This window comes from Xenopus laevis, chromosome 1L (genome assembly GCF_017654675.1).
Source record: "Xenopus laevis strain J_2021 chromosome 1L, Xenopus_laevis_v10.1, whole genome shotgun sequence".
Taxonomy (NCBI): domain Eukaryota; kingdom Metazoa; phylum Chordata; class Amphibia; order Anura; family Pipidae; genus Xenopus; species Xenopus laevis.
In genome coordinates, this window is record NC_054371.1 from 112,757,235 (window position 1) to 112,776,757 (window position 19,523).

General features: G+C 39.0%; 1 protein-coding gene across 1 annotated transcript in view; it reads left to right on the plus strand.

Annotated features, from left to right (window-relative positions):
- Positions 1 to 11,070: 11,070 nt before the first annotated feature.
- Positions 11,071 to 19,523, plus strand: part of b4galt1l.L (beta-1,4-galactosyltransferase 1-like L homeolog) — a 72,728-nt gene continuing 64,275 nt past the window's right edge. The window contains exon 1 of the mRNA XM_018255526.2: positions 11,071 to 11,226. Within this exon, the coding sequence (XP_018111015.1) occupies positions 11,106 to 11,226 (121 nt within the window). The 5' untranslated portion in view covers positions 11,071 to 11,105. The remainder of the gene's footprint in view (positions 11,227 to 19,523) is intronic.

Sequence of the window (19,523 nt, forward strand, 5' to 3'; positions counted from 1 at the left end):
AGTCCGGACTTTAGTCTAGAGCCAAAGCTCCCAAAATTGCCCCACCATTGCCTGCTATTGTAATTGTCTGGGAAGGTGCTTTTCATGATATTGTCCATTGGAGATATCAGTTTGTCTTTCCAGTTCCATCTTTTCCAATTTTATTGGAAAAGGGGGGATGTCATTTTTGGTGATAAGCCATCAGGGGGTACAAAGTGGTTTAACTACAAGAAAGGGGACAATCAATGATGGGGCTTTGAAAAAGGTTTCTGGTGGCAGCCCTGCCCCTTCCCAAACTACTAAAACTTGTGGGTGCCAAAGTACCCAAAATCTGCCTGTGTGCCATTGCTAAGGGGAGTGAGACAACATGAGAACTTGCTGTCCCACTGACTCTAAACCTGTGCTTATCAAGCTGTGTCTTAACTACAATTCCCAGCACCCCCTGTTGTTGTAGTTATAGAATATTTCTTGTTTACTTGTTACAGCTTTTGAAGTGTTAGACCATTTACTCTGCTGCTCTTTAGCTGTTAATGTCAACTGCCATTCTGCCAACTGTCCCACTCATCGCTCATCCTAGTGGCCTCAGCATTAGAGTATATGATGGGTAAGGGAGGACCTGAGACGAAAGTCAAATAGCATAAACCAGAACAATAGTTACATGTCTAGAATTAGGGTGCCTTGTGTTATGGGTGCAGGGGCACTGATCAGAGCTTGACTGGTTATGAAAAGCCCCACCTGGGCCTCTAATGGAAACCAGTGTCTTCTGCCCCTATAACACCCTGCCAGTAACATACAGCTTTAAAGTAATGGCATAGAAGGGGATTTGGGATTTTTTGTCCCCATGTGATTTCTAGTTCAGTGCATGGCCAACCAAATGCTCGCTCCCAAATGATCACATTTCTAAATTAAATTTAATTGAGCCCTGGTGAAAGCAATTGGCATAGAAATGAATGAGGTGATTCCAAGTGTTCATTTAACTATTAGTTTGTGCATGGTGTCACCAGGACACAACCTTGGTTAGCAGGGGTGTTTGGGCCCTTGATTGCACCAATAAATTCTGTCTCTCCCAATCAACTCCTTCATTCTATTAAAGATACTGCTGATTGGTGTTACTGGTTATTTATAAGGTACAAACATATTTAGTAGAGCAGTATTGAGCTATTAATGGAAATCCAGAATATACAGATATATATGGCAGAGAGGGTTCAGTTCACAATCTCTTCTCTCTCTTTCTCTCCCCATAAAGTGAAATACAAGCGATTCCTAGTGATTCTCAGTTATTCCTAGGAGCAGAAGGAGATAAAGCATTTTCACATCTAGGGCCACCATTGGGGGGGGGGGACAGGGGGGACAAGTAAGGATCCACTCTTGGGCCCTTATCTCGAGTGCATCAGGGACAAGATCACCAATGACATCAGATTTGCACTCTATGATCTGTGGAAGGACTGTGTGAAGATTACAAAATGGTGGAAATTACACCTTAAGAACGAGTTCTGGCAGGACTACAGATACATCAAGACCCACCTGAAACACCTCTACAAAGACCTAGAGAAGATCAACAAGGTCATATGGATTAAGAACAATGAGAGATATTCAAGTGCAGTACATAATCCATCCTTTTCTTTCCCATATTTGGTCAATCATTTAATTTTGCTTAATCACCTGATTTGTGCTTAATGTGCTCCTAAATATTACAGGTGTGGGATCCGTTATCCGGAAACCCATTATCCAAGAAGATCCAAATTACAGAAGGTCCATCTCCCATAGATTTCATTTAATTCAACTAATCCAATTTTTTAAAAATTATTTCCTTTTTCTCTGTAATAATAAAACAGTTCCATGTACTTGATTCAAACTAACAGTTATTGGAAGCAAAACCATCCTATTGGGTTTATTTAATGTTTACATGATTTTCTAGTAGACTTGAGGTATGAAGATCCAAATTACAGAGAGATCCGTTATCCAGAAAACCCCAGGTCCCAAGCATTCTGGATAAAAGGTCTCATACCCGTATAAGGATTTTACAGGGATATCACTTGCTAAGGTAAAAAAATACATAGTCTGAGTTATCTTGTTTGGTTTTACAGATGGTCCTCGGAAAACTCACAAATGGCACATGATACCAGCACCACCGGCAGTTTCCTCGGTACCAAATACAGATGCACCTCAGTCTAGGCACCACATCCTCAGGAAACAGCAGTAATATGGGATATCTCAATTCCAGCAGTGATGCCCCCTTTCATCCACTGCACTTTCACCAGCAGTGCTTTCAGTCACCGTAGTTCTACCAGTGGTTCCTCCCCTTTATCCAAAATATGGTGTTATACACAGGAACTCATTTAAGCCACTTGGTAGACCCTGCATTACTTTTCATTCCATTCCTCAGACTACAAATACCGGGGGCTGCATGCAGCCCGGGGTCCAATGGAATGGAAGGGAATGCAGCATTCATCGTTCGTCTTAAATGTGCCTATGTTTATGCTGCCATATTCCCTTCTCTTTCTCATCCTTTCACCACAGTCTCTTACCATATTCCCCCCCTCCGCTTCCCTTGATTCAATGTGGCGCATTGATCGTGGGAACAAATCTGATCAACTTTAAGGGGTCAGAAAGGAATTTTTCCCTCTAGTGAAGCAAATTCGCTTTTCAAAGGTTTTTTGCCTTCCTTGCGATCAAAAAGTGTAGTTTATCTAACTATTAATAAAGCTGTGGATTACACAGATTAACCACAAAGTCATTGTGTGTATCTTTATTGTGGGTATTGGGCTAGGAATTTGACAGGGATAACATATAGGGATATAGGGGGGAGGGAGAAAAGTTAGAATAAGTCTCTTATAGAGCAGGAAATGGTCGCATTGGTTATGTTTCTCCTTGGTTCCTAACAATGAAACTGAAACAACATATAACTGCTGTGTCAGTCCTACTATCCTCCATAGGATTTATAGGAACCTATGTAATACTGAGAGCCAATAAACATCCTTCCCAAATCTCACCCTAACTGGCCTTTGGACAACTCTTCCCTTGGAGAAAACCAGTTACATGCAGATCTGCAACCAAATTCTGTTTAAGAATCATCATCATCTCATGCTCTTTTACCTTAGTTGTCTAAAATTCCCTGGATTTAGGAAGGAATCTACTAATTTAGTAGATGATAACAAAGGCAAGTTATACTGGGTTGCAGCTGGATTAGGTGTCATATTTATATTATATTATATTATATATTTAGACATACAGTATGAATGAAGGTATTATAGATAAAGGGATCATGCAGGCAATTGGTTAGCGGAAGTGATGTCATGCGCACAGTGTAGGGGGCGTGTTTAGGTCTGGTGCCTGCGGTGGCATCAGACTTAAATACAGCCCTAGGAGAGAAACTAATTATCTGAAATGAAATGTTAGTACCTTTAAATATTCAATATTATCAAATCTTTACGAGTAGTAAAGGGAACCAACAGCACTGCTTGTGGTATTTATTTCAGAACATGGAATAGCTCTCTTTGCAAGTGATATCTATTGTTAATGTGGCTACACTTTCTAACCAGTTAAGCCTATTGTGTGTATGTCAGAGCACTGGAATGAGATACCTGTACTTGGATTCTTTCTGGCACATCTAAATAAGTACACCAAAAGAGATTCTATACACTTACATATTACAGCAGAGTTCTGGTAAGCCCAGAGGAATGCCCAAGATGACAGTTTTATGGTATTTCTCTTCACCAAAAAGCACCATTTCAGGGGCCCCTAACTACTCACATGTGCTGCATTAGTCTTCATATTTGTAACTCAACACAATAACTTTTTAAAAAAAAACAGAAATATACAAATTTTTTAGATACTATCTAGGCGGTTTTTATTGTGCAGCATAGTGGGATGTCTAAGCAGTTACTGAATGAAGCAAGATTGCAGTGAGTTCGAAAAAGTGTATAATTTACGTTTAGGGATGCAACGAATCCAGGATTCGGTTCGGGATTTGGTTCGGGATTCAGCCTTTCTCAGCAGGATTCGGATTCGGCCGAATCCTTCTGCCTGGCCGAACCGAATCTGAATTCTAATTTGCATATGCAAATTAGGGGTGGGGAGGGAAATCACTTGACTTTTTGTTAGAAAACAAGGAAGTAAAAAATGTTTTCCCCTTCCCACCCCAAATTTGCATATGCAAATTAGGGTTTAGATTCAGTTCGGCATTCACCTGAATCTTTCACAAAGGATTCGGGGGTTCGGCCGAATCCAAAATAGTGGATTCGGTGCATCCCTATTACGTTATATAAATACTTGAAGTCATATGGTGTCTGAGCAGCACATAACATTTTCACAGACAACACAAAGACAAAGGAGGTATGATAAATGTTTTCACCAGGTGTAATTACCTAGAGTCAGTGTCAACTGGTCCACCGGGATACCAGGAGAACTCCCGGTGGGCCCAGGTGTCAGTGGGCCCTCATGCTGCTAAACATTTTGCATATTTCATAGTCATTTTTTATTTCTATGAGAACACAAATACTAAATAGATAGAATAATAGATGATAGTATTATATTATGTATAGAAAAGAGACTAGGAGAATGGCGGTTGAGTGAGGAGAGGAAGAATAATAGTACTGAGAGTGGGCCCCTGGTCTAAGGTTTTTGGGTGGGTCTCTGGTGTCCCAGTCTGACACTGATGATCGTGTGGCGGGGTAAGTGCCTTCTCCCTCAGGGTCCTGGGCTGTGCCATTACAGATGCACATGGGCAAGATAGGCATGAAGTACAAGTCCAGGGGGGGGGGCAGTGCCCCCCTTGCCCCTATATGTGGACACCCATGCATAGAGGTGGGGCAGGCAATTACTTTCACTTTTCATTTCACTAGATGTCACTGCACTCCCCCACATTCCCCCTCATACCATATAATTGTGTAGCCAGTGCATGGGGTTGGACATCAGGTCCCCCATTCTGGTGCACAAAACAAGATTTTGAGATAATATAATGCTTGACTTAATAACAGTGTCCATAACATGTCCCCTGCTTGCTTAATATAATTATGAATTCCCAGACTGAAGGAAACAAGATTCAAATAATTTATATAGTGTTATTAAAATTTATTTTGTTTGACAAATGTGATAAAATGGGATTTGGAATATTTTTTCCTTCAATGATATTATTGTATTGTGTTGTATTAGGCAGTGCAGCTTCATTCAGTTACTTAGCTAATCTGTACAATGAGTTGTATTGTTATATAGCACATTTGAGCTCATGCTAAGCCAAAGGACTCTTCAAACTTTTTCAAATCCAGATCGCCATTATACTCATATCTATCCAATGCAATGTATGGGATCAGTTACTTGCAGTATTTAATGAATTGCTTTTTTTTAATGTGCAATGTATTTAAATGCAATGGTGAGCTAACTCTCACCCATTGATGAATACACCTTTACAAATCCCATAGGAATGAACAGAGAGTGGTAGAATTTACTGTGGTAATTTCAATACTTTAACAAATCTGCCCCATGTTTTGGCTCTGTCCTTTTTAAAATATAGATAAAGCAAGTCCCTTGTGGTCCCCTACTGCTAGTTTAATTACTCCATGTAGACTCTAGAGCAATGTCCAACGCAGATCTGGGCTTTCCATGGGCATTCCATGACATCATGCAACATTGTGGTTATGTCACATAACCCATGCCCCCAAACTATTGGTAGTTCCACTGTGTACACCGCAACAATTTTTCAATTTGAGTTTTTTTGAAAGTTTTTTGAAAGTTGATTGAAAATGACGTTTTTGAAAATGAAGTGTAGAATGCAATTACTTTGCGCCTACATTTTTTCACGGTTTTAAGTGATCGAGTTAAGTTTCTTAATAAATAAGCACACTTTTGAATTATACTGTCCTAGAATACTTCCTACCCCATCTGCAGAATTGCCATAACATTTACTCATATCTAATTTACGTGAATCGAGCAGTTTAATTAACCTTTGGAATATGAATTCCCAGTGCATGACAGCTTCCAATGTAAAAAATGCACACCCCCAATGTCTTCCATTATCCATTGTTATTCCTGTGTTTTGCTCTGATCAGCATTCTCCATCATGTGTTCTTAGTTGAGCAACAAGAACACAAGGTAAAAAAAAAATTCACTTTAGGGTGGCATCAGTGGGGGGATCTAGGGGATCACCAGGCCCAGATTTATGGGAAGGCTACAAAGATTCAGGACTAGGACAACAAAACTCTAGTGGTAGTGGAATTCTTGGTGCCACATCATGTCTGGGTCACATGAGCTAGCACCTCCCATCTGGCTTCTGACCAATACACAGTACTGATTAGGGTTGCCACCTTTGTGCGCCTCACAATCAGTACAGGGCCATGATGCCACAAAAATTGTATCATACTTACTGTAATTTTCCTTTTCTGTGCTTGAGCTAGCCTCTTGACCAGTACACTGTACATCCTGCCAGGGCCCCCTAAAAGGTTACTATCATGCCAAAAGGTAACCTTACTCTAACAGCATTATATGCTCTACCTAAACAATGTGTTAGTCCCTTATCCCGATGGAAGCCAAAAAACTCTGTTCCAAGCTTCCCTGCTAGAGACACCCTGAATATACTTCAGGGCAAGTGGTAGACTGTTACCCAAGCAATAGCCTGGACCAATTAACAAGGCATGAAGATATAACGCTACCTCCATGGACTATGATAGCAGATCATAACCTAAAAGTAGACTTCATGTTCACTACTGTGGATGTGACTCCCTTGTCAGGGACACCTCCTTTCCTGAGGAAAAAATGCATAGAATGCCAACTGTTGCAAAACCTCTAAACCCAGGGTAATACAAGGGAATGTACATGTGCCCATTTGCTTTTACCAGGCACCTCACTCTTGCCAACAACAACAACAGTACAGAATAGTTTCAAGAACAAGCCCCCAGCTGTACAGCTATTTTCAAGACAGAGAAGATGCAACCTAATAAGTTGTGTTGTAAAAGCCTTTCAATACCTTGCTTGTAATACAGAAGATGCCCATGAGATCGGCTGCCACCTGCCAGCCTTAAGGCAAAACCAACAAGCATTACTGTACCTTATCAAGTACTGTGGTAGACCCCAGCCATGCAGAGATTAGTGGGACACTTTGAAGCACCTGCTTCAAACCTACCATGGAGCCAACCTCTGCCCTTTCAAATAACTTACATTCTGACTGGGCTATCACATAGATCAAGCTCAGAGAGCCCTGTAGGACACACAAGTCAAATGCGGTTTACCAAGTGTGTATACCACCAAGTAGTGACTTTCTGCAATGCAGAGAAAACCATATTCAGATTAGCATACTGCTAAACTCTAGAATCTCTGCAAAATAGTTAGACAGCCTATATAAGCTTGTTATAACAGAGTCCAATAATTACTACAGGCCCAGTGACACTATAGTTCAACTGCAACATATCACCCTACCCATTTGGTTAAGCTGCAGTTATTGGCATTATATATCTTGTATATAACAAAGCACAAGAAACCTGCAGTTGGGTTACAGCTTATCACATCCATACTGTCTGGCCTTAGAAAAATTGCAAGGGCCCACAAACCCCAAACTGGTAACAGTCTATAGAGCATTCCAACAACAGGACACAATTAACAATTCGTGCTGCAGGTTAAGGCATACTAATACCACAGATTTAGAACACACAGCATAGTATTAAAACCTATACCTAGCCTGAGTGTTAACACAATGCAATACATTCAGATATGCAGAGTACCAATCAGGAATTCTGCCTGTCACAATAATTCGTGCTACTTTCTGATAGCACGCAACCCCTAAGGCCAAATAATAAGAACAGCATTCTGCAAGATGATAACATTTCACACCTTTTAGTAATCCAAATGCAGGCCTCTGAAATACCTATTGCATATGGCTTCACAAAACAAAAGCCAAATAACCCGCCTTGGGCACCTGAAAATTGGAGAAAAGACCCCAAGAGGAGGACTACTTTGAATAAAACAATGAAGCATACCACCCAGCCCCGGAAGCTAAGGTTTCAACACACCTCTAGCTGGTCACACTACAATCTATGTTGCATAATGACAGGGTCGGACTGGGGGGGCCTGGGCCCACCGGGACCACTGTCCAGTGCCCCCTCTGGCCCCCCTACTGTGAGGCGCTGATCGGGCCACAACGCGCATGCGCGAACAGCGGGCGCATGCGCAGACGGCACTGCGCCGAAAGAAAACTTTTTTTTACCATTCCTATATCAGAAGAGGGGTCTGGCCATGAGGGTCGGGGCCCACCGGGTTTTTTCCCCGTTTCCCGCTGGGCCAGTCCGACACTGCATAATACAGTCAATTTGCTACTAACTAGGCATATGAACCATTTAAAGCCTGATGCACCTTTGCTAGCAAGAAAGAAAGGATTCAGGTCATACCCAGTGTAGCAGCAGCCATAACACAGGACTGGAGCAATTCATTGGAAGTTCAGGTAGTGTGTAACTGATTACATACCAACATTCAGGTGAGGCTAATCAGGTATGCATCCAATAAGTCAATTCCCAGATTATTACCTGACTGCACAAACTACTTATAACATAATGCATAGTCAGCTGAAAAGTTCAGAGCACTACCCCGAGGGTAGGACTCCACGGACGTTTTCGTTGCGATCCGACGTGCTGCGACAAAGCGAAGCCCGTCGAATCACGCAGAAAACGTCCGTGGAGTCCTACCCTGAAAGGTCAGGTTGTGTAGCTGATCGAATGATTACATTCAGCTGAGACTACTCTGGTATGCATCTCATTAGCCAGTTCTTAGAGGTTAACATATAACTCTGCACTAGCTGCTATAGCAAATTACAGAGAGGATTTAGTGCATTACTCTGTGTAGAGGTAGAAGCCATAACACAGGACTAGAGCAATTCTCTGGAAAGCTCAGGTAGTGTAGCTGATGATTACATTCAGCTGAGGCTACTCTGGTATGCATCTCATTAGTCAGTTCTGAGAGGTTGCCAATTAACTCTGCACTAGCTGCTATAACACTTCCATAGCAACAATAGGATTCAGTGCATTACCCAGTGTAGAGGTAGGAGCCATAACACAGGAAATATTTTCTGGAATACTCAGTGAGTGTAGCTGATCACATAACATGCAGGTGAGGATATTCAGGTATGCATTAAATCAGTTAATTGTAATGACAATTGGCCAACTTATCTCTCTGTAGTGCACAATAACAATGGAGTGGGGTGCCAAGCCCTTTTTTTTTTTTTTTACCTCTTAATACACAACCTTAGGAAAGACTTGTGAGGGAGGCAGTTGGCTCAGAATTCTGACTCCAATTAAAAAATCTCCCCGCACAGGGGAACAAAACAAAAACAAAATGGAGACTGTCAGACTCAGACCACTAACTAAAAACTGAGGGCTACTAACCTTCCACCTCCCTCGCCCACCCACAAAAATACAGGGGTGCAGAGCCACACATCATTGCCACTGGACACTTTTAGGCTGACCAGGAGGGGACAAGGATGGGGGGACAGGCACTTTCCTGTTGGATGCCATACAGACAGCCAGGAAGACACATGGGATCAAGCACACCGCAACAGCATTGTCCTACATTTTCCAGCTGAACAGGGCTGAAGGTCTCAAATATGAGGTAATGTGCAGGGGAAAAGATCTCATGGATCAAAAAACTTCAGTCCCTAGGTACCATTTCCGGTCACCTAATGCTTTCCCAAGGTTAAAAAGCAAAAATATTGCTTTCAATAGAGCAAGGAAAGCAGAAGGAAAAAAAGACGCCATAGAGGGGTTAGCTTTTAAAGCTTTGGGGAGGGTCCTTTTGATGGGGCATGGGGGCGGGGATATCCCGGCGAGTTCTGATATGGAGTAGGTCCAGGGAAAAAGCACTCCAATGTTCGTGTCTCTCTCATTAGACAACCCTAATCTGGGTCATTTGTAAATGACCCTTTTTGTTATTCAGTATAGGTAAGGGACCTGTTATCCACAATGCTGGGGACCTGGTGTTTTCCAGATAAGGAATCGTTCTGTAATTTTGATCTCCATACTTTAAGGGGCTGATTTAAGTACAACTATACTCAAGAACTTTCTTTGTAACCTCGAATAGTCGCCACTTATTAAAGAATGAAACCACGAAAAGTCGCCAGAAAAAGCTGGCAAGGTTGCATAGGAGTCGATGGGAATGTTCTCTGACAACTTTATTTATTTTCCCAGTTTGTTAAAACATATGTAACTATTTGAGATTTTCAGCATCATTGAAAATGAATGGGGAAGTGAGATTTTCCCTGGCATGCAACTTTTTTTCCTGCAAAAAAAACAAGCACAGGAATATTTTGGTTTGTTTTTCTTAAATAAACTAGCATTTGAGAAAAAAAGTTGCATGAGTTTTGTCCGCGTTTTTTTTATTTTTTTCACAAACTCTTATTTTGATAAATCTGTCCCTATCCTAAAAAATAATTTAACCATTAATTGAATCCAATAGGATTGCTTTGCCTCCAATAAGGGTTCATTATATCTTGGGATCAAGTACAAGGTACAGGTACAGGTTATCCAGAATGCTCGGGACCTGGGGTTTTCTGGATAACAGATCTTTCCATAATTTGGATCTTCATACCGTAAGTCTAAAGAAAATCATGTAAATATTAAATAAACCCAACAGGCTGGTTTTGCTTCCAATAAGGATTAATTATATCTTAGTTGGGATCAAGTACAAGCTACTGTTTTATTATTACACAGAAAAAGGAAATTATTATAAAAAAATTATTATTTGATTATAATGGAGTCTATGGGAGATGGTCTTTCCGTAATTCGGAGCCTTCTGGATAATGGGTTTCCGGATAACGGATTCTATACCTGTACTGTTTTATCATTTGAGAGAAAAGGGAAATCATTTTTAAAATGGGAATTATATGATTAAAATTCAGTCTGTGGAAGATGGCCTTCCCGAAATTTGGAATTTTCTGGATGATGAGTTTCCGGATAACAGTTCTGATACTGTATATGAGCTCAGTATATTAGTAAATTGGAAAGCTGTCAGCACAGGTAACGTGCAATAGGAAGACAGCTAGGAGCTAGGGTGTGGTTTTTTTGCATACTACACTTAAGGCTGTCTCACAAATGCAGCTTTCAAGACTTTAGAGCATTCAGTCAAAGATCTGAGGACACTGCTATATAAAGATGCTTTCCTCCATAAAGAAAATGTTTTTAATCTTGGCTGCTGCATTTATCTTTCTTTTTATTTTTTTTACATTGGTCTTTCAGAAATTATATTTAGTAAATGCCGTGGTGCAACATAAAAGTAAGTTGATGAACACTTTTGATTTTCCTCGTCTGATAATTTTACAGTAAATGCTTAAAATGTACTCTTTCTGGCATACAATAGGTTAATAACATGTCTTAATCTCTATAGGTCTAATCAGGTAAATAACCATAACATGTTTAATTGTTACCTACATTTTTGTTCCAAGAGTTGGATATGGACAGAGATTTGTTTACTCGAGACAAATCCCTTAAGGGTAAGTCAACACTAGGTGTTTTGGGGAGATTTGGTCACCTGGCGACTCATCGCCTTGTCTTTGCCGCGACCAATTTCCCCAAACGCCTTCCCTCACTCTGCGCCAGGCGACCAAATCTCCCCAAAACGCCCAGTGTGGACTTACCATAATATTGTAATGTATTTGTGCAATAAGGGCTTTTTAAAGAATTAACATGCAGTTCTACAGATTATTATATAAAGATAAGACAACCTGTCCAAATTTCCCTTATTGAAATGTTGATGTCCTTGTGCAAAGTTTGTTTTTCACTGAAACTGACAAAACTATAGCAAATTTCACTGACTGGAAGTGCTACTCTATGTTATATTCAAAATGTATGTACATGGAATAGCAGAAATGTTTAGCACACAATTACATGTTATCAGATCCATTATCCAGAAAGGCTATCTCCCATAGACTCCATTTTAATCAAATAATTCGAATTATTAAAAATGATTTCCTTTTTCTCTGTAATAATAAAACACTGCCTTGTACTTGAACTAGATTAAACTAAGATATAGTGGGGGGAATGTAATATCGGTCACTAATGCAAAAATTGTTTGCAATGGAAATATCTGTGAAAATGCCTTTGCGAACACTTTACAGTAGGATAGCGATTGTGAATTGTATAGTTTGCAATAGTGCGCAGTGTATGTAATAAAATTTCACAATCGCAAACCGTTTTTTGCAACAAAATATTTAACGACACTCCAGAGCAGGTGTTAAAGGTTTGCAACACGCAATAAAGATTCGCAATGCAATAAAAGCCTAATGAAGAATATTACATTGGACATGCAAATTTTTATTCGCAAAGTTTTGCTCTTTGCAAATGTTATTACATTTCCCACAATGAATACTTATTGGATGCAAAACAACCCTTTTGGGTTTATTTAATGTTTAAATGATTTTCTTGTAGACTACAAAGTATGGAGATCTAAATTACGGAAAGATCGATTATCTGGAAAACCCCAAGTATTCTTGATAACAGGTCCCATAGCGGTACTGACATACTTTGCATGCATTAATGCAGTCTGAAATGTGTAAAACTGTTTTTTGTTTTTTTTTATATATATATGAACAAGAATAATAAATGTACAAAAGGACTTTTTCTACATGCACATCATAAACATGTGAGCTTGGAGTGTAAAAATGAATAGGAATTTAGTTTTATAAAGAGCCATGTGCATTTGTTTCAAAAGGACATTTATTTTATCTATACATGTACAACTGTCTAATCAAATGTATTGTTTGAGTTTATGAACTTATACTTATGTATTATTTTGAAAGATTTAATAAGGAGACTTTCAGTTTGGTTTTTAGGTTTTTATTATTATTATTATTATTATTATCACCATCATCATATCTATATGTATTTTATGTTACCCTAAATATTTAATATATACCAGGGCAATGTTTTAGAAGTAACATTCTATAATCAAATCCCAAACTCTCTACACACAATATATGGTTTTCTGGGGTGAACTTCCCCTTTTCTACTTTTGCCCCCTCAAAACTATGTAAATGTGTTGATTTTGCAGTACCTGAAATGACAGACCATATGGGGTTCTTCCTTTTGGGGCCCCTATATGCCACGTACTTGGGTACACCTATACATATTGTGTATCAAACTGTTCAGAGGACCCTAAGCTTTCATATTTGGGGTGATTTCTCTTGATACCTAAAAGTATGTGGGTAATATGATGCTGCAGGGTAGAAATTTTGAGGTGATTTTTGAAATGTCACCAAAATCACCAAATTTAGGAATAGTTTGCGGCTTGGTACTTTGGAATACAAAGACATGCATACCCGATTTGGATTCATAGGAATGTGTACTTTCCGAAAATATATGGTTTTATGGGGTGAAATTACTTTTTTCTACCTTTGCCCCCCAAAAACGATGTAAATGTGTTGATTTTGCAGTACCTGAAATGACAGACCATATGGGGGTCATCGTTTTGGGGCCCCTATATGCCACATGCTTGGGTACACCTATACATATTGGGCATCACACTGTTCAGAGGAACCTAAGCTTTCATATTTGGGGCGATTTCTCTTGATATCTAAAAGTATGTGGGAAATATGATGCTGCAGGGTAGACATTTTGAGGTGATTTTTGGAAATGTTGCCAAAATCACCAAATTTAGGAATAGTTTGCGGCTTGGTACTTTGTAGTACAAAGACATGCAAACCCAATTAAGATTTGTGGGAATGTGTACTTTCCGAAAATATATGGTTTTCTGGGTGAACTTACCTTTTTCTACTTTTGCCCCCCAAAACTATGTAAATGTGTTGATTTTGCAGTACCTCAAATGACAGACCATATGGGAGTCTTCCTTTTGGGGCCTCTATATCCCACGTGCTTGGGTACACCTATATATATTGTGTATCAAACAGTTCATAGGACCCTAGGCTTTCATATTTGGGGTGATTTCTCTTGATACCTAAAAGTATGTGGGTAATACGATGCAGCAGGGTAGAAATTTTGAGGTGAATTTTGGAAAAGTCACCAAAATCTCCAAATTTAGGAATGGTTTGTGGCTTGGTACTTTGTAGTACAAAGACATGCATATCCAATTTAGATTTGTGGGAATGTGTACTTTCTGAAAATATATGGTTTTCTGGGGTGAACTTATTTTTTTCTACTTTTGCCCCCCCCCCAAAAGGATGTAAATGTGTTGAAATGACAGACCATATGGGTGTCTTCATTTTTGGGCCCCTATATGCCACGTGCTTGGGTACACCTATACATATTGGGCATCAAACTGTTCAGGGGACCACAGGCTTTCATTTTTGGGGTGATTTATATTGATAGACAATAGTATGTTGGAAATATGATGTTGCAGGTTGGAAGTTTTGAGGTTATTTTAGAAAATGGCACCAAAATTGCCAAATTTAGGAAGGGTTTGCGGCTTGGTGCTTTGGAGTAGAAAGACATGCATACCCAATTTGGATTCAGGGGAATGTGTACTTTCCGAAAATATATAGTTTTCTGGGGTGAACGTACTTTTTTCTAACTTTGCCCCCCCCCCAAACTATGTAAATGTGTTGATTTTGCAGAATCTGGAATTACAGAACTGATAGCTCAAATGAAGTGTCTACATTTTAGGATCCCTATATACCACATGCTTGGGTATACCTATACATATTGGGCATCAAACTGTTCAGTGGACCCCAGGCTTTCATATTTGGGATGTTTTACATTGATACCTAATGATGTGTGGGAGATATGATGCTGTAGAGTGGATGCTTTGAGGTCATTTTTCAAAAAATTCACCAATTTCTATAAAACATTATAACTTTAGGAAACAATTGCAACTTGGTAGTTTGGAGTACAAAGATATATTTACCCATTTTTGATTCACCAGAATCTGTTCTTTCTAATAATGAGTAGTTTTCTAGGGTAAACCTACTGTTAGTGGAATGTTTGGCCTTGAAATCAGAAGTATGCTGTTTGGGGAGCGGTGCTTTGGAATTTTGGTAATGTACTGCTTAGAGATTTTGATCTATACAAGTGAGAAATCTCCATAAAACTATATACTGTATATTTGGTATTGCCGCGTTCAGGAGACATAGACCTTTCCAAATCGGCTGTGTTCTCGTACATAAAATAAATGATGTTTCTGATATATGTGATTGTTCTTTGTGAAACATGATTTTTTTCATTTTATTAGACACTTAGAAGCCTATATTTTTTTTTACAGACGTAGAATTACACCTTGCATATTGTGAAAGTTCAGGTTGTCCTGAAAAAAACAATATATTGTTTTCCTGGGTAAACTAAAAGACCGCCACCCAGGAAAGGCCCTTAAAGTGAAAGAGTGCAAAATATCTGAAAACTGCTTGGCAGTAGATGTTCGCATCTAGGACAAAATGGCTGGCAGGGAAAGGGTTAAAGTCCTGTTCAGGTTAAACTGACTGTTCTAATAAACAGAGCATATTGCTCCTTTAAAGGGACAGTATATCCCATTGTTTAGTATGGTTTCAATGAATAGGGCTTGTTCTGAACATATGCATTGGGTATTTTTTATTTGTTTGTTTTAATGACAAAAACAATCAACATTTGTTGTTATTTCTTGAGGTAGGGCAAGGTTGGGCAAACAGGGATATTGAAGCAATTCCATGTTTGGTCCTCCCAAAGTAGGTAATTATATTTCCAGTACACCCCTTCATAATGGACTTTTTGACTGCTTATCTGTAAGACAAATCATTTAACAAACAGGTGAAGGGAGGTGTATGTATACTGGTACCATAACATTTTAAATACTACCAGTAAGGTCTTTAGAAGGTACATAATTAGATTTAATGATGTACCTTGTAAAGACCATACATGGAGTAGTTTCAGATTTTTATAAATAACCCCCTAGGTGTTATGCAAATGCATTCAAGTGGAAACAATAGCTCTGTAATTCGCTTTATTATTTTAAACTCTGAACCTCAGTAAATAATGAAATGTTACAATAGAATGTTATTCTGTAGAATTTTGGGCTGGGGTTGTTGACTGACACTTAACCATAAACCAAGACTGTAATAAACAAAAATCTTATTGAGATCACCACCTGCAGAGCATCAACCAGACACAATAGAGGGAAATATACATGAATGTAACTGCAACATTTTCTAGTCTGTTAAAACCGCACAGACCAGGTTACAGACTATAAATAAGTGTAATACTGAGGGGTGAGTTGCGTTTTCCCGAAAAATTTTAGTTTTTCAGTTTCAGCAAAAACTCATATATTTCAATACAGTCATGTGAAAAAGTTTGGGAACCCATCTCAGCCTGCATAACAATTTACTCCACTTTCAACAACAACAATTTTGCAGAGTGATTTGTCTAAGTTGGAAAACTGGGCAGCAAACTGGAAAATGAGGTTCAATGTTGATAAATGCAAGGTTATGCACTTTGGCAAAAATAATATAAATGCAAGTTATACATTTATATAATATAAATGGCAGTTTGTTGGGAGTTTCCTTAAATGAGAAGGATCTAGGGGTCTTTGTAGATAACAAGTTGTCTAATTCTGGACAGTGTCATTCTGTGGCTACTAAAGCAAATAAAGTTCTGTCTTGCATAAAAAAGGGCATTAACTCAAGGGATGAAAACATAATTATGCCTCTTTATAGGTCCCTGGTGAGGCCTCATCTGGAGTATGCAGTGCAGTTTTGGACTCCAGTCCTTAAGAGGGATATAAATGAGCTGGAGAGAGTGCAGAGACGTGCAACTAAATTGGTGAGGGATGAAAGACTTAAAGTGTGAGGGTAGACTGTCAAGGTTGGGGTTGTTTTCTCTGGAAAAAAGGCGCTTGTGAGGGGACATGATTACACTTTACAAGTACATTAGAGGACATTATAGACAAATATCAGGGGACCTTTTTACCCATAAAGTGGATCACCGTACCAGAGGCCACCCTTTTAGACTAGAAGAAAAGAACTTTCATTTGAAGCAACGTAAGGGGTTCTTCACAGTCAGGACAGTGAGGTTGTGGAATGCACTGCCAGGTGATGTTGTGATGGCTGATTCAGTTAATGCCTTTAAGAATGGCTTGGATGATATTTTGGACAGACATAATATCAAAGGCTATTGTGATACTAAGCTCTATAGTTAGTATAGGTATATAGAATTTAATAAAAAGTAGGGAGGGGTGTGTGTATGGATGCTGGGTTTTCATTTGGAGGGGTTGAACTCTCTTTTTTCAACCCAATTTAACTATGTAACTATGTAATTATGTAACAAAAAAAAGATAACAGTGGTATGTCTTACATTTCCCAGGAACATCTGGGGCTTTTTCTGAACAAAGATTTTTAGTGAAGCAGTATTCAGTTGTATGAAAGCCTTGAACTTCATAGGCAGGTGTGTCCAATCACGAGAAAATGTATTTAAGGTGACCAATTGAAAGTTTTGCTTCTATTTCACTCTTCTCTGAAGTGACAGAATGGGATCGTCAAAGCAACTCTAAAAAGATCTGAAAACAAAGATTGTTCAGTATCAACGTTTAGGGGAAGGCTACAAACAAGGAAAAAAACTGTAGGGAATGTAATCAGGAAATGGAAAGCCACAGGCACAGTTGCTGTAAAACCCAGGTCTGGCAGGCCAAGAAAAATACAGGACCGGCATATGCCGAGCATTGTGAGAATGGTTACAGACAACCCAAAGTTGCGCAGGGGTTGGATATTCCAACAAGACAATGACCCTAAACACACTGCACCTGTCTAATTTTGTTATGATGCATATTGCATATTATCTGTTAATCCAATAAACTTTATGTCACTGCTGAAATACTACTGTTTCCATAAGGCATGTTATATATTTAAAGAAAGTTGCTACTTTGAAAGCTCAGCCAATGATAAACAAAATTCCAAATAATTAAGAGCGGTTCCCAAACTTTTTCATATGACTGTATTTATTATGCCCCAAAACTGCAAATAACTCATATCTGAAAATACTAAAACTTGTCTAGGTCATGTAAAAGTCAATGGCAGAGGTCCCTTGAACCATTTGAAGATGTTTGTAGCCTTCGTGATGTTCAGGTTTTTTTCTAGTGTTTTTTTGGTAGATAACTCGATCAATTTGAGCAGTGTGAGGTTTTTTTCATTGATAACTCGATCAATTCGAGTACAGGTACGGGATCTTTTATACGGAAAGCTCAGATTTATGGAAAGGCCATCTCCCTTAGACTCCATTATAATCAAATAATCCACATTTTTTAAAATGATTTCCTTTTTCTCTGTAATAATAAAACGGTACATTGTACTTGAGCCAAACTAAAATATAATTAATCCTTACAAAACCAGCCTATTGGGTTTATTTAGGGGGTTATTTATCAAAGTCCGAATTTATCTCAATATTTTCTGCTACAAACTCTGATGAAATCTGCTCGGGTTTTTTACACTTATTTATTATTACATTTTCCCAAAAATGTGCTTTGCAGGAAAATATAAATTTTTCATGATTTTTTCAGATTTTCTAGATTTTTTTTTCAGATTTTTCACCCGAAAACTTTTCCTATTGACTTATATGCAATCTTGACAGGTCTGAGATGCCGGATTTTCTGATTCAGATTTTTCTATCTTCAGGGTTTAATAAATTCCAAAAAATTCGTGATTTTGTAAAAGTCCAATTTTATAAAAAAAATCACAAACTTTTTGTTCTATTTGCATTCAGAGTTTAGTAAATAACCTCCTAAATGTTTACATGATTTTCTAGTAGGCTTAAGACATGAAGATACAATTTATGGAAAGATCCCTTATACAGAAACCCCCAGGTCCCGAGCATACTGGATAACAGATCCCATACCTGTATTTAAGTTTTTTCCCCCCGATTGCACTAATTCGAGTTTTTTCATAACTAAGCAAATATTTCAGTTGTGAGTTTATTCGAGGTATAAAAAAACTTCACAAAATCGATCTTTGATAAACAACCCCCTTAAAGTTTGCTAGGAAAGCCATGTACACATTACATTACAATGTTTAAAAAATAGCCCAAGGCACATCTATTGCATTGCATTTGCATTTTTAGTACATGACAAACATACATTGGTTTTTGTTGAAATGTTTTTGCAAAGTTTTGCAATAATACATGCAGGCTTCTCTAAAAAAACCATAAACAGATTCGTGAACATTAATATAAGGCTTCAAATAGACACATTGTGTATTTTTGTGTACAACCGTGGTTTTCCTCCAGGTATTACAACTTCCTTCCACACAGAAACATACAAGCATGTTAATTGGCTAATGAATATATTTTAGTTAAATAAAGACCTTAAATTGTAAGCTACACTGGGACAGGGACCAGGCTTGGACTCAGGGCTTGGACCCTTGCGAGCGCACCCACCACCCCTTGCGAGTGCACCACCTTCAAATGCTTCCGGCTTTAAAGCCACACTCCTGCTTGCCCCACCCCTTTTGTGACGCCATCGGCGGAGTGGGTTGGCGCGGGTCTATAAAAGGAACCAGGAAGTGCGGGTGGGCTGAAGGAGGGCGGGTTAGGGTCAGATGAGGGTCGGCAGAAACCCGACCCGCACAACACTAGCTTCTATTGGTGCCAGTTTTGGAAGTCACAATGCCC